Genomic DNA, 15,850 nt, shown 5'->3' on the forward strand with positions numbered 1-15,850 from the left:
TAAGAAAGCTAATAACAGTCGCATAGATATCCCATTTTCAAGTTTGCACTAACTCCTTGTCACACTGATGATTTAATCTAAGGTCTAGTTTTTATTTTTGCCATTAACTAAAATCTTTTTCCCCCCCACACTTAGATTTAGGTTTAGTCTTGGTTAACTGTTTTGCTCAGTGCTTGGGCTCAGAAGATGACTGACAGATGTAAAGGTTCAAAAACAGAATGAATTGCACAACAAGTTCATGTAGGGACTTAGATGTGTATCACAATGACAAGGCTCATTGGAAGCTTAACTCACCATTGTGAAACTGCTTGCTCACGCATGCATCAACAGCCTTTAATCTGCCATACTGAAAAGTGCGGGGGCTTTCATATTCGTTATGTACACACATTTTCTGTTTCACAATACCTCTTATGTATGTCAACACCACTTTTGGAAAACTACATTCATCCATGCACTGATGCTGTGGGGAATTTAAGAAGCTTTACTATTTGAAAGCATTTAAATAAAATATGACAAAAGGTCATAGGTGCAGATATATATTTAAATAGCCAATTCAAAAACAAAAGAAAGAAAAACACATATACAGTGTAATTTTATTTGGCTCTGACACAGAGCCTTTACTTATGGGAAAAAAAACTCCTGCCAGATTGGAGAGCCCTTAATTCCATCTTAATCTATCCTCCAGAATGGTTATGCAATTTTCTGAAGCACAGTGTGCAGAGTTCTGTCTGAAAATCAGAAGTTGGTCTATCATTCAACTATGTGTCATTTTCTTTGAATGAAAAGACACATACTAATAATATTACACAAATCCATTCAGAATCCCCCCCAAAAAGCCCAAAGATGAATCTTATTCTGTGACAAATCTCAAAGAGGTGAAGTGTTACCTTAGCTGGAATTCACAGAATAAGAAAGGAAGGAAATCTTTTGCTTTTCTCACAAACTGCTCACACAGCGACTCATCTTCTATTTCTGAAAATGAAAATTCAGTTTGGTCAGAAACTGGGATCCATCTTCAATGCTTTTTTACTGGCTGTTTACCTCAGGCTACCATTTGTCTTTAAATGACACTTCACCAGTGTCATCGTAACTTCCACCCAGAGAGCTGCAGCTTAGACGCCGTGTGCACAAATGTTCAAAAATTGTTTTTGATTCAATATTAAAAATGAGATAATAAACACAATAGCTGCGAGGAGAATTCAAATCACAGTTTAACGTTAATACATTTCGAAGGCAAAAAGGGCAGAGAAAATAATGCTAATTGGATATGTGAGGTTCATTTGGGCTTTTGTAAACAAGAAAAATGTGAAAAATGATCATTTTCAAAGCAGAAAATATTCTCATAAACTGGAAAATTACTCTGGACTCTATTCAGCGGCCAGAAAAGTACCTGTAACAACCCCAGGGGTACGTTCTCAGATCTGAACTGCATTTACTTAAGAAGAAAAAACTGAAGAAAAAATGTAATTCATCCTCATTATAAAGGATTTGTAGTGCTTCCCTGATAAAATCAGTTACTTTTTCCCTAGGCTGCATACAAAACTTTATGATTGACTTCTCCCTCTTTGTTCCTACAGACCCAAACACACTAACTTGGCCCTAAGATGTGGGTTTTGTTTCTGTTTGAGGTCTCTTTAAGGCCGACTGTGGTTTAAACCCGCTCACCTCAGTGATGGAGTGAGGTGGCCACCCCTCTCCCATGCTAGCAGTGGCATTTCCTCTGCTGTCCCCCCCCCACAATACACAGGTTGTCTACAGAAAAACAGGAACTGGAAAATGTATTAAGGAGTCGTGTGTCTCTGTTCAGTCACTCTGTACTTTGGTGCTATACAGTAATCAAATCTATACTGGGACTGTGATTGGAATAGTTAATCATTACTGGTTTATAGCTTTTAAGTTCGGTTTTCAGGAGGAAATGAAAAGCATACACAATACAGGCATTCGTGATTAGAATATCAGTTAGATACAAAACTGACAAGACTACATTATGTAATGTTTTATGTACTGTGGAAGTGGATTGTACTCTTTGATAATAATGTGCCAGCAGCTTGATGGTAATTGCATTTCGAGCAATAAACCTATTTGTGCAGTCATACAGTTACAAAACCAGGAAGATAATTTATTTTTAGGTGCACCTACGAGAAGACAAGAACACTGACGTAGAGGTTAGTTTAAAGAAATATCGGCTTGATGTCTTTGCAGGTTGTCGTTTTGTGTTGAGGAAAACTTCTGAGTTTGTTATGTTTCATTTGTGGGAAAAAGAAACTATGAAATACTTTTCAGGGGAAAATGTAAATAAATAAATAAGTCATTAAAAAGAATAACAAATCTGATGCACTACATGTCCACCTATCACTTTCATTTGGTCACAGATTTGCATGTAGCCTTTTTATGACTCCGTCACAGAGTAAAAATCAGGCAACAGCCTCGGTGGTTGCTCACAGATTGCACTGAATTTTTTTTTTGCTGTCATTTTTTAAGTAGCTGCGATGACCAACTGGTCAACTGGTACGAAACCATCAACTTCTTGACAAAGACTTTGGATTGTAAGGGGACTGCACAGGTCGTCCTGTGGGAGGCAACCTGTCTCCAAACAATTGCGGTTGGACTCAGACTGACTGCAACCGCTCTGAGACAGACTGGCAAAGGTTTACAAATAGCTGCCATCTAATAGAGACGTTGCACTCATTTTGAATCACTCTGTGTTGATGAGCGCAACTCATCTACAACACGTGTTTTCGCAACAGGTCAGTATTTGTGGAGGAATTTCTGAATTTTTATTTCAGATCTGTGAGGTGTTCTGTCAATTTTAGTTTAATGTGAATGTCTACGCATGTAGATGTCCGGAGACTTTTGTCAGTTTAATCCAATATATTGCCACGTTATCACAACGGATTGCTAGGAATTGCTAACTGACAGCAGGCTCACTTCATCTTGTTGCTGTTTTATCACTGACTTGATGCACCAAAGTTGTCTAGAAGATGGCAACTGGCTGTGAGAATTATTTCATATGAAGACTCATCAAATAATATCATCACATTTAGTACATCTACACTACACAGGAAGTTAATAGTGGTTAGCCCCATCTCCTCATAGCAAGAAGATTTAAACTTTACTGATGCTTTTCTCTGTGGAGTTTTCATGTTGTGTCTTACTAAAGACATTTTAAGGTTAATTGGTAATTCGAAATTGGCCATGTATATGAGATAAAGGTCTTAAAGTGTATAGAATAAAGATATATCAACACATGCATCTATATGTACTACTCTAAAATGCTTCAAGCAGGCAGTAAGACTAGAAAACCACAATGTAAATACCATACTAAACTGGTCCCATATTCATTCAGTGGCATAAGTGGGACAATGTGCAAGAAAAAAAGGCAGATGGTTTACACTGGGTCTCATTCACTAATATGTGTGTAGAAATGTTCTTACAAGGCTCAAAATTACCACCTGATTCACGAAACGCGCACAACTGCCAGTTCTGTTTTAACACCACACACAATAGTGAATTAAGTTTACTGTAAACCCACAGGCTCATGCTCACTGTCTGCACGTCTGCCACGTTATCATTCTTCTAAGGAAACAAGCTTACCTAGAAGTGAAGTGGAGAAAGTCATGATGGTTTTGTAAGAGAAAAGCTTGCACCACAAAGGCAAAAACAATAACAAAAAAGCAGAAGAAAGTCTGACTGAAGAAAATGAAACAATAGTGTCTGAGGAGGAAGCCAGAAAAAAGCACAGCTTTCCTAAGTGTTTCTATTTGAGTCGATATGAAAACCAAGGCAATTAGAAAGAACAGAAAACAAGGGAACATGGAGCATGTGGTCAGATGAAAGACACTCATAGCAATTATTAAAAAAAAAACTTTTTCAGTTAGTAGTTTGCATCCTGTAAGCATAATTTAATACCTTATTGTTCGAATTTAAACCTAATTCAGAGCATTTTTGACCAAAATGGAATGACAACAATAATAATTTTGGTTCATATTGGCATGATAGCTTTACACAGTTGCTGCAGATCTGTTGGTCATGTATCCACGATGCAAATCTCTTGTTCCACCGCATCCCAAAAGTGCTTTACTGAACTGATATCTGGTGATTGTGGAGGCTATATGAGGGAGGGCAGCGAACTCATTGTGATGTTTAAAAACCACTTTGAGCCCAAAGTATGACCACTGGGAATGACCATTTCACCACTACCAGCCTGGACTGATTATGCAAGTCAGGATGGAGCCATGCTTTCATGTCAGTTATGCCGAAACCCTACCAACAGAATTAAAAAAATCGAGGCTCATCAGTCAAAGTTCAAAAGTGTGAGCAAACTTTCTAACACAGTCAAGCCTCTGAAGATATTTCATCATAGAAATGTGTAGTAAATGTTTGCATTCAGCTTTTATGAATGGAGCCCACTGAATTTTTTTGTTTACTGCATTTTATATGAAGTTGAAAGATGAATTTATTGGACTGCATATTGACAAACATACAGGCGTTAAACCTTTGCACAGTATGCTTTTTGCCACAACAAATTATTTGCATAGAATTTTTAAGGAGTAAAATTTTCACAGTAAGGTGGGAAATCTTGTGGGCTGACTCAAAAACTCTTCACTAGAGCTGAAGGTTTGCTTGCTTCAGAAAAATGAATGGCCTACAAACCTTACAGGAGTAAATACCCATTTTGACCATCAAAGAGTTAACAGAAGAAATCCATCCGTAAACTGAGTCACCCAACCAGTTCTCAAAATCACACTGCTGCTCTCGCAGTTTGGACCAGTTCCATAAAACACACTGGTTTTGTTCCCAGTTTGAGTATTTAATAAATCATTGAGCCAACACGACAAAGGCAACAATGAGCCTTTTTATTTTAACATTTACATCTTTTTAACCTTGTTCTGTAACCCTGCCTACTGTATCTAATCACCCTGCAGAGCAAACACACTATACCTACATAGGCAAGACTGTAAAAGCCGATGAGCGAGCGAGCGATGACTCATTGTATGTTAACTCAGTCCACACTTCCCTGTCTCGCTCTCGTTTGCACACACACCTTCAACCTCACCCCATTATATCACTCTGACAGCTCAGAGGCAGAGCTATAAAGACAGATGGTCAAAGGTGACCAAGTGACACCCTAACGATCTGTTCCACAGTTTCACTTTTATCCTCTCTGTTAAAGCTCAGTGTGCTCCAGAGCGAAAGGAGTTGACAGAACACAAACACAAGATTCATTTGAGTAATTTTAAGAATATATAAATGGTTTCATAACTAAAACGGTTATATAAATACTATTAAAAGTTAGCTTTATGGGTTTACCTCATAATAATAAATAAATAAAATGGATCTCCAGTTCAAGAAATTCAGATTCACTTGAAGTGCATTCAGAAATCATAACACTGACTTTATAGCGTGAAATAATGACATAAATTTGAATCACACTTTGGCTGCTACCATTACGTCACTTAAGGTTAAAAAGGTCACCGCTGTATGTCAAGATAACTTCACATTAGCACTAAAGCGGAATATTGTTAGTAGTGGAACGGAATATAAGCATTTAAACAGTTCAGCTCTTTGAATGCATGAGAATAGAAGTGGGTAGAATGCAGGTTTTTTAGACGTTTGCTTAAAGGTTTCTTATTAGTTTGTCATGAACACATATAAGATAATATGTAATCTGAGCTCACATTACAAAAGAATTTCACTTAGACTTAGTTTATCATCTTTGATGTGAGGTTTGCATTTTGAACACCTTTGCCTTGTGGCAGTGTTTCTGAGAAATGCTGTGTGCAGTTTAAATATTCTTCATTAGTCTGCATACACCCCTTGTTTGGCTTCAAAACCCCCTTAATTCTTCATGGCACCAATTCAGCAAGGTGCAGGATACACCCCTTCTGACTTTTGGTTCATATTGGCATGATAGCTTTACACAGTTGCTGCAGATCTGTTGGCTGCATATCCACGATGCAAATCTCTTGTTCCACTGCATCCCAAAAGTGCTTTACTGAACTGATATCTGGTGATTGTGGAGGCGATATCAGGGCAGTGAACTCATTCTGATGTTTAAAAACCAGAATTAAACAGAATTCAACAAATGGAGGCTCATTAGTCCAGGAAACATTTTCTATTCTCCTTTTGTCCATTTTTGGTGAACCTGTCAAACTCTAGTCTGTTTCCTGTTCCTAGCAGACAGACGTCGCACCCGGCATGGTCTTCTGCTGCTTCCAGCGTGTACAGAGATGCTCTTCTGCATACCTTGGTTGTAATGAGTTGTTATTTGAGCTACTGTTGCCTTCATATTAGGTTAAACTGGAGATGATTGTGTGGAAAATTCCCAGTAAATCAACAGTTTGTGAGATACTCAGACTAGCCTGTCTTAGCTTAGCTTAAACCTAAGCAGATATCTTGACCATGCCGACATATCTAAATGCCATAGTTATAGTGGTCATAGTTACTGAAAAGTTAGTCTAGACTATTTTCAGCTATTGTTTATACAGTAGTGTGAAAAAGCGTTTCCACGCAGAACATTTTTGCCCAGTCTCTTTCTTATGGTGGCGTCATGAACACTGACCTTAAATCAGGCAAGTGAGGTCTGCAGTTCTTTGGATGTTGTTCTCGGTTCCTTTGTGACCTCTTGGAAGAGTCACAGCTGCTCCTGGGGTAATTTTGGTCGGCCGGCCACTCCTGGGAAGGTTCACCGCTGTTCCATGTTTTAGCCATTTGCATATAATGGCTCTCAATGTGGTTGACTAGAGTCCCACAGCTTTAGAAATAGCTTTTCCAGACTGAGAGATCTTAATTGCTTTATATCTCATTTGTTCAACTCATGTTCCATCACAATAAATTGTCAAATTGTAACAACAGACTTGTAGAAAGTGTCATCTTCTTTTATTAACGTTCCTTCACTTTTATTTGTTTTGACAACAAAATAATGAGTTTTACATAACAACCTTATTACTGCAGTATCAACTGAAAAACAATACTGGTGAATAAGGTCATGTCTCTTGTATTCTGTCAGGGATTTAGGGGAATTTAATGTTGTGCATAATGAAACTGAAGAAAGAATTACGTACTTTGGAAGTCATCATAAACTTTTCTGCAACGTTTCTGGTGATCGTCTTTTTTTAAATTATGGGTGTGTGTCAGTACAGTCGACCTTTAGAGATTCAGGTGAGCTTAAGGTGAGGCAAGGCTTTGAGAAAGGGGTGGGTGTTCTCTGACTTATCACTAGGTTTGTTTTATGGGTTGGCCCGCTGTAAAGTAGGCCATTAATTTTAAACTCAGTCTTAACACAGAGTGTAACGTGTGCAAGCTGGTTTTATTTGTGTCACCTCGGCAGTACCAATGTCTGATTTAGAGCTAACCTTTGGAGCATTTACAGGTTGTAATACATAGATGGAAGCTTCGTGTTCTAACGCTTTTCTCAAAGCTGAAGCAACATGAACTACTACTGCATATATTTAGCAAATCTAAATTATAGATGTGTATAGAATGAAAATCTTTGCTGAGCGGCAGATGTGACTACATTTTTTGTTTGCTGAAATGAATCCAGATATAAACTGATGATAAGAGGGCAGCTGGAAATGCTTTTTAGAGGAACTGCAGCTTCTTTTTCAGACTGCCAAAAAAGCCTGGTTGGTCAACAAAATTAAAAACCTTTCTTGTTATATCATCTTACAACAGAAGAAGAAGTGGAAGAAGAAGAAAAAAAAAATTAACCTAGCTCCCGCCATCCCTTCAATCCCTTTGGGAATGAATGGAAAAGATGGTTTTGGAGCAAAAGCTGAGGCGTGGGCTGGAGGAGCAGAGCGCCAAACCTCAGCCACCGCCGTCAAGCACGGCTCAGTCTCAGAGGGAAAGAAGTGGGAGGCAGTGAGGGGAGTGAAAGCGGAGGTAAGGAGGGGTGAAGCAGGAAATGAAGCACAGGGGATTTTTTTTTTCAAACAGCCACGGCAGGATTAAGGCTCTATTTGTCAAGTTACTTTGCGTGCAAAATTATTTATTGCATACTGCCCTAATTATTATCCAAGTTCCCAAGTTAATAAAAAGCACTCTAATTTCTGCAGATAAAAATGGTTTTTCAGCATGTTATGAACTGTATGTTCATAGACTATGACAACACAATCAACATATGAAAAGAAGCCTGCTCAAAGCAAACTTTCAGACTTTTGTACATTTCAGAATAAACTTGTTACGAGGCAAACTGTTCACCCAAAGCTTTCAACTGGAATCATCACAGATTTAAAGGAGACCAGTCAGTGAGGAATTAGATGGTTTTAACAACCCCAAAGCTATGAAAAGGGAGCCCATTATCCTTTTCATTATTGTCATTCATATACAGTAAGCTGCAGTGAAATGTCTCAAAATAAGAAGGGCACACATGAGTAATCTCAAATCACTCAAATACATCAACTCTTCTCATATGTCAAGAGACAAGGGCCGGCCCACTGCTTTTGCATAGCACTGTATGCATTGTTACAATGGTGGAAGCTTATATTAAACATGGCCAGAGTTTAAATCATGTCAACATATGTACAATCAGTGTTGGTCAAGTTACTTGAAAAAGTAATTAGTAACTAATTACTGATTACTTCTCCACAAAAGTAATCCTGTTACTTTACTGATTACTAATTTTCAAAAGTAATTAGTTACTTAGTTACTTTTTTAAAACATGATACACAACCTGAATAGGTAATAACACAATCGATCTTTCAGCCCAATTCTATTTTTTCTGCATAATCCATCATATAAAATGTAATCAAATGAAAACGTCTCTTTTTATTAGTTTTAATCTTTAAATTTATGCACATTGCATCAAGCAAAAATGAAATTATATGCAACAGTCTTTGACTTGAAGAAATTTGTTTAACATCTGAATCTATTTTCTGCATATTCCAGCATATAAAATAAAATAATGTTTTGTGCTTACACTCCCTCTTTCAAATAGATGCAAGTAAAACACAGCAGAAAATAAATAAAATCAAAGACTCCGTGGCACTGTCACTCTTAAATCTATTTTCACCTGTTTAGCAGGAGTGGAGCAGGCGGAGGTTTGCCCGGTGCTGCAGTGGTCATGTCAGTGGGAGGATCCGGGGGTTTCTCTTTGAATTTCATATTCCTGTGGCAGCGTGCTAGGTACTTGCTCAGAAGTTTAGGGGTTTTTTTTCGCTGTAAAAAGAAGTTTTCTTCCCACGCAGTGTACAGCAGACACTAATGTTTTTGTCACTTTTTACAGAATCAAACTCAAAGTGAGGTCAGTACTTCCACGCTTTAAACGCTCCACGGTCATACTCCCTCCCGCACATGTCTGTTACCACGAACGTCGCACGCACTTACGTCATTGTCATGAGACACATGACACAAAAATATCACGGTTTAGTAACGCAACGTGCTTACGGGAAAGTAACAGTAATCTAATTACTTTTTTGCAATAGTCATCCCTTACTTGTTACTTGAAAAAAGTAATCAGATTACAGTAACAAGTTACTTGTAACGCGTTACTGCCCATCTCTGGGTACAATTTATCCTTATGAGCTCAAAGCACAGATTTTACAGCTCGAAATGCTCCGTTTCAGACAGTTTAATCCATGATGGTGGATCTCAGGCACATAGCTTTGACTGTTCAGGATTCTTATGTGACCTCATGCACACATTGCTCAAAAGTTGCAACCACTGTTTGCTAGGAAAACGTGTATTCCTCAACTTATTGGCAGTGGTTCCTTGACGTTTTCCACTGTTGCTGGGTGAAATCATTGCAAGAAAGCTGAAAAGCACCAAAAGCCTCCTAGTAATGTCTTCGATTGCTAGCAGACTGTCATGGCTGTAGGTTTGCATGTTTGTCAACAAATACTACTAGCCCAGTGGTAAGAAAATGCAGGAAAAGTGCGACACAAGCCAGAAGCTGGTTCGCAAGTAAAAATTGTGCCTCTGTGCTGCAGCCAACATGTTTTAAGAGGGGCAAGTTTTACTCTGAGTACAAACTGTCTCCATTTGGAATTTTCTTAGTTTTAGACGATTGAGATGATTGAGACTCATTTCCAGTTATTGCAAATACTTGACTGCAGTTCTTGATGCCAAAGTTTCGATCAAGAACTGGAAGTTACTAGGTTTAGCGAGGGATTACGTTTTTTTAAACAAAGGTCAAGCTAGGTGTGGATAACTTTTTTCGCTTATTAAATGAAATTATAATTTGAAAACTGAATTTCATATTTATTCAGCTTATCTTTGAATAGTATTAAAATTAGTTTGACGATCTGAAACATGCACTAACAAATTAGCAAAGGGGGATAATACGTTTTCACAGCACTGTATGTCTGCAGCAATTGTTAGAGAACAAAGCAATCACAAGGAAGTTTTTGCCAACCAGTTGGGGAAATACACAGTTTTCCATAGTGACAGGCGGTTGCCAGGGAGTCACTGATGGTCTGTAGACCTGAATGACTTTGACTTGAGCAATCATTTTCCCAGCAATTGCCATCAGTCTCCAGCAACAACCTGATTATACCGACTGGGGAATGCACGTTTGTTTCACTATTGCTGGCTAGTTGTGAGATGGTTGCAGACCACTGCGTCACAGCTTGAGTGACTCGGGCCTTTTTCACGCTATCGTACATTGTCACGTTAACATCACACAGTTACTGGTCATGTGAACAGCCCTGCCCATCTGCTGTTCAAACCTTGTCTTTTAAACCAAACTAGAGAAGCTGGCTTAAAGAGAAGTGATCTGAAACGGTTAAGTAAGCATTAGTTTGAACTGTGGCTCATGTATATCTACTCTGGTAGAAGTAACAGCGTTCCTCCAATTTTCTCGTTTACCCACATACAACCGACTAAAAAAGAATTTATGGACAAAATTCTAGAAAGAATAACAGTGCATCCTTTCAGATTATCAGTTCTAGAAAATATTTATAGTGTTACACTTAAATGAAAATTATTTGAATGTCCGACTTTCAGTTTCAGATGATTGAGAAACAGAGACCGTTACTACAAATCTAATCTAAGGGAAAGGAAAAACAGCGATTCTATATTCACAAAAGCACTTCTGATAAATGTACTAATCATCGTTTCTCCAAGGAAACAGGTAGCAGAGGTGGGAAATCACCTCTCTTGGAAGAGAAACTTTCCCAACTTGTAGATCTGTACTGTGTATTCCCCTAAAAAACAGAACTATATTGTTTTGGTTTTTTAAAGGCCAGCAATACATAGAATAAGTGATGTTTCTGAAATTAGCACAGTGCTGAACAAGTTTATTAGACGACCAACCAGTGGAAGGTTTAGCCACAGCCACTTTGGTACTTACAAAAATGTTTTTTTTATGTTTTTGTAATGGTTAATCCACGACTACTACAAGCTCCTAAATGAAAATTATATTTTTAATGTTAAAACATAATTACTGCTGTTATCCATGAACTTCCAAAGTTACAGTTTTACAAAAAAGAAAATTATTATTTTTTGACCAAGAAGCAAAATTACAGTTATTTACTCACATTCCCGAACAGAGTGGTTGAATGTTGTGCTTGATCAATTTCCAAATCCCCAGAGAAGTCCCAGTGTGCCGGCTCAAATCTTGGGCAATAGAAACGTGAATTCTGTTTGTTATTTGCAGAATAAAAAAACAACATGATTTTTAGCTTTAAACTGATCTTTGAAGTATTTTTCTCTCTTTTAGGTGGCTTAAGAAAATATCATAAATAAAATAAAAATACGTTTCCTAAGCGCTGTAAGTAATCCCAATAAAAAAAATGAAATTAAAGTATATGGTATAAAAACAGTGGAAACCTCCAAAACACATCCAGTCCTAAAATAAGTCAAATGTGGTTAGCATCTCTGCTCTTTGTTCTTGAAGCTTATTTAAGTGTATTAACGGTTTATGATGTCAGTGAGAGTGGTCTTACTTTCAGTCGAGGGGTTCTGTCTCAGCTTTAAACACTGTGGTAAAGCATTTATGAGAAAAGGACTGATCACTGATTCAATCGCTGCTTCAAAGTGGGGCATAATTAGGTTGCAGTCAAATTACAGGCATTTTACACTGTCTGACATACTACACAACCCGTTTGATGTAATATTTTTGTAGATTTTCTTTTTTTAAGCAATCCAGGTTAGAAAGAAATAAAGAAAGCTTTGTTATTAGGTTATACATCTTTGGAAAATATCACCTGCTTTTTTAAGGTTTCTTTTATAAATTAGAAACTGTAATTAATGTTTGTTTTTACCAAGCATTTAGATATTATTCTTTGAACCCCCTGCGTGTGTCTTACTGGGCCGGTAAAAATGTACAGAGCACCTGATTCCCTGGAAACTTTTGCACATTACACAACCTATAGTTTCCAAAATGCTGGGCTCTTCTGTGTTATTTTACTTCCTCACATCTGTTCTGAGTATTTTAGATCCTCAGACAACCTCTCTTTTATTTCCTGGAACTACAAAACCTCCAGTTCCCCATCAGCTCATTAAGCAGTGACCACTACGCTGGGGAAATGACTATTTCAATGTTTTGGATACATGTAACATCTTGTAGTTCTAAGAATACCAAATGGCTTTAGATAGTTTGCATAATTCGTGCGGCGGCAAATTCTCCACCTGCTCCAAGAGGGCAGAAACGTTTGGCAGTCTGAGCCCATTGGTTATCATTTCTACATCATAAAACTGTCAGAATTTAACGTGATGTTTGAGGAAAAAGAAAGCCTCGAGGAACAGGACAATGTAAAGACCTGACACATTGAACTAGTAAAGCACTAAAACACACACTGACACATACACACAAAGAGCGGCGGCAACCACAGCACACCAGGAAAAACATATCCAGATGTTCTCCTCATAGGCTCACCAACCCCCTCCTACACACACACACACACACACACACACACACACACACACACACACACACACGTGGCCACACATGGGCTACATATTACAGCGCCCTGCTCTTCAACTTTTCTTTCCTCACTCATGCACATAGACACACATCTAAACAGCTACACTTGGAAGGACCAGGATGGATTCCCTCTGGCTTGTTACAACATTAACTATCACAACTGAATTGCTACATCTAATTGTAGGTGAGGATGTTTTGCTTCAGGTACTATAAAAATCTTGAGAAAAAGCCTCATCAGTCTGAAGAGTTATTTGGGTTTCTCTTATGCTGTAAAGGGAATTTTGCTTCTCTTCTCAAACGTTAGAAGTTCAAGTGAAGTTGCATAGTAATCTAGCGTGGCTATCCTGGCGGTCACATGGCCTCATGGCTCAACAAATTGAGGGGTGTCACCCGAAAGAGTGAAAGCCCCTCCAGATTACTAACTTGAACTGATAAAACGAAAAGGAGGCAAAGCCGAAATCAAAGAATGCCTGATGAGAAAACAGTTTTCTGTCCACCAGTTAACCGAACAACTAATTTGAACTTTAAAACAAAGTCACCCAGACAGCCTAAAGAGGGTCTGATTTAAAGAGGGGGCCGGCAAAAAGTGCTCCTCATTTTATGACTTCCTCACTCTTGAGGTCAACAGCTAAACTGAGTCCTCACAAAGACGGCTGAACAGAAATGCACACACACACACACACACACACACACACACACACACACACACACACACACACACACACACACACACACAGTGAAGCATAGCAGTTATTGAACCCACTCTTTTAGCCCCTCCTCTCTTGCACTGGTGCTCCTGGCAGGCTGTCTGGTTGAGGCCCATAGTAAAGGGAGTTGTTTTCTCTGGCTGGAGTGTCTCTCTGAGAGTGCGTATGTCTGTGCATATGTGTATGTGTGCATACATATGTGTGTCCCCGGGCCCCAGACAGGAAGGAAGAGAGTGGGCCCGGCATTGCAGCTCCAAAATTCCGGTTTTGTTTTTCTTCTTTTTCCATCAGTGCAGAGCCCGAGCCGGGTCTTAAAGAAACAGGCATTAATATTTTCCCTTCTCAATGGCACTGCCATGAGTCCTCCACGACGAACTCGAGATGACTCATTACTGTATATAATCATATTTCCAGTTTGTTGAATTAAAAAAGACACACACACACACACACACACACACACACACACACACACAAAAAAACATGGACCTGTTCTTTGAAAAATCACAGTGTGCGTCTAAGCGCAGCCTTGGGCACATTTTCAATGAAGCGTCTAAAAATAAAAATACTGATCCAGCATCAGCGCTCAGGTTACGTAAATTACTCGGGGGGGTGAAACTGAAGAATTTTGGACACAAGCGGGGAAGGAGCATTTAGCTGCCACCCCCATACTTTAAAAAAAATTAATCATTGCTCAAACTGTGGCAAAGAACGGGTTGAAAATTACTCGCCATGAGCAATGGATGACACCGCTCACAGCTCATGATTCTCAGATTTCTGCTCAGCACAATAAAGACAAGAAAGTCATGACTTCTTTGGCAATAACTTCAGCTCACCCGATGAGAAAATGACCAGTCTCTTAGTAATAGCCTGTTACATTTTTTTTTCTACAAAGATATAAAAACGGTACTCATTATAACGAAAAGGGAACCAGAAATATTTCATCACCTAACTTTGACTTTCACGCCACAGTTAAGAAGTGAAAACATTTATTAAAAGTCTGTTTCAGTGTATAAAAGTTTTATTGACAGAACATAAAGATGTAGACCAAGAACCAATGTAAAAAGCAGCATTACTTTAACATAAAATATGAGGTCTGGCATCATTTTATAGTCACCATGAAAATCAACAACCCGTTGACCCATCTTTCAGTACTTGTTGGAGGCACTAAAGAATGGTCATTTCAGTAAAAAAACAAAAAACAAAACCAAATGATCACCAGATGCATCTTGTAATTGAAATAGGAATAGTAATAAAAATGGCCTCAAGCTTGTCAGCTGGAAACATTCTCTCACGTTAAACTAAATAAAGGCACTGTATGGGCTCTGTAAACGTTACCAGAGAACAAACGTCTTGAGTAACTGTCTTAACGCAACAGGATCATTGAGCCATATCCTTCCTTTCAAAAATGACAAATATGACTGATGGTTGCACAAATATGCACTTTTCAGTGAAAAAAAACCCAGTGGCTAATGGCCTCCTGCACGATACAGACTGGGTAAAAACATACACACCGTGCACAAGTGTCAACACCTGTACAGGCAGCCATTACGCTCAATCGCACACAGTGTGTCACAGCGGTAGAGTGGGGTCTTTTTGTCAGCAGGAAAGCGACTGCACGCTCAGCACTGCTGTACTGAAACTTTTCTAATATTCAACTCCTTCAGTTCTCATATCTCTTTGTAACACAGTCAGACACAGTATATCAGCAGGAAGGCTCAGTGTGCATTTAAGGTTCAGTCCTCGCTTTCAGTTTGATCAAATGGCAACGGTGTACGGTGTTGATGCAACCACACTTCCCCCCTCCAACACCACAGATCAATGTGTCTCTGGTACCGCTAACTTTAAGCCTCCTCGCTTCTCTGGAGATGTAGACCGATTTCCATTTGGTTCTCCAAACACTCCTTGAGCTTATCCTCCGTCAGCGTCAGCCGCTGCTCCAAGATCGAAACCGTCTGGAGGAAGAAGAGAAGACAGGAGGATAGGAACAAGACAAAGAAAGGAGGAAGGAGATGTATAAGAGAGAAAGAGCATGTCAGAGAGGGCTGCACAGCATCAGCCTGACAGTAATGACTATATAATGGTTGTGTTTGTGTGTGTTTGAGACAGATGTTGGGCGAGCAAAACAATCCAGCTGATTATCGTAGCGAAATCTGCTGCTCGAACTGAAAACACTACAGTCTCTGTGTCTGGCACGCACTCTCTCTTGTTCTCTCTCTCACACGGTTGCATAAACACACTTACTCACACAGAGAGTACAAGAAACTAGCTTTCCGATTCA

General features: G+C 38.9%; 1 protein-coding gene and 1 long non-coding RNA gene across 4 annotated transcripts in view; one reads left to right on the plus strand and one right to left on the minus strand.

Annotated features, from left to right (window-relative positions):
• LOC109202267 (uncharacterized) overlaps nt 1-15,850 on the plus strand; it is a 712,495-nt gene that overhangs the window by 559,896 nt on the left and 136,749 nt on the right. The gene's annotated exons all lie outside the window — the stretch shown is intronic.
• Nucleotides 14,573-15,850, minus strand: part of poc1a (POC1 centriolar protein A) — a 51,004-nt gene continuing 49,726 nt past the window's right edge. For all 3 annotated transcript variants that reach the window (XM_019359314.2, XM_005459038.4, XM_013277063.3), the window contains exon 11: nt 14,573-15,524. In XM_019359314.2, the coding sequence (XP_019214859.1) occupies nt 15,414-15,524 (111 nt within the window). In that variant the 3' untranslated portion in view covers nt 14,573-15,413. The remainder of the gene's footprint in view (nt 15,525-15,850) is intronic.

Source organism: Oreochromis niloticus, linkage group LG5 (genome assembly GCF_001858045.2).
Source record: "Oreochromis niloticus isolate F11D_XX linkage group LG5, O_niloticus_UMD_NMBU, whole genome shotgun sequence".
Classification (NCBI taxonomy): Eukaryota; Metazoa; Chordata; class Actinopteri; order Cichliformes; family Cichlidae; genus Oreochromis; species Oreochromis niloticus.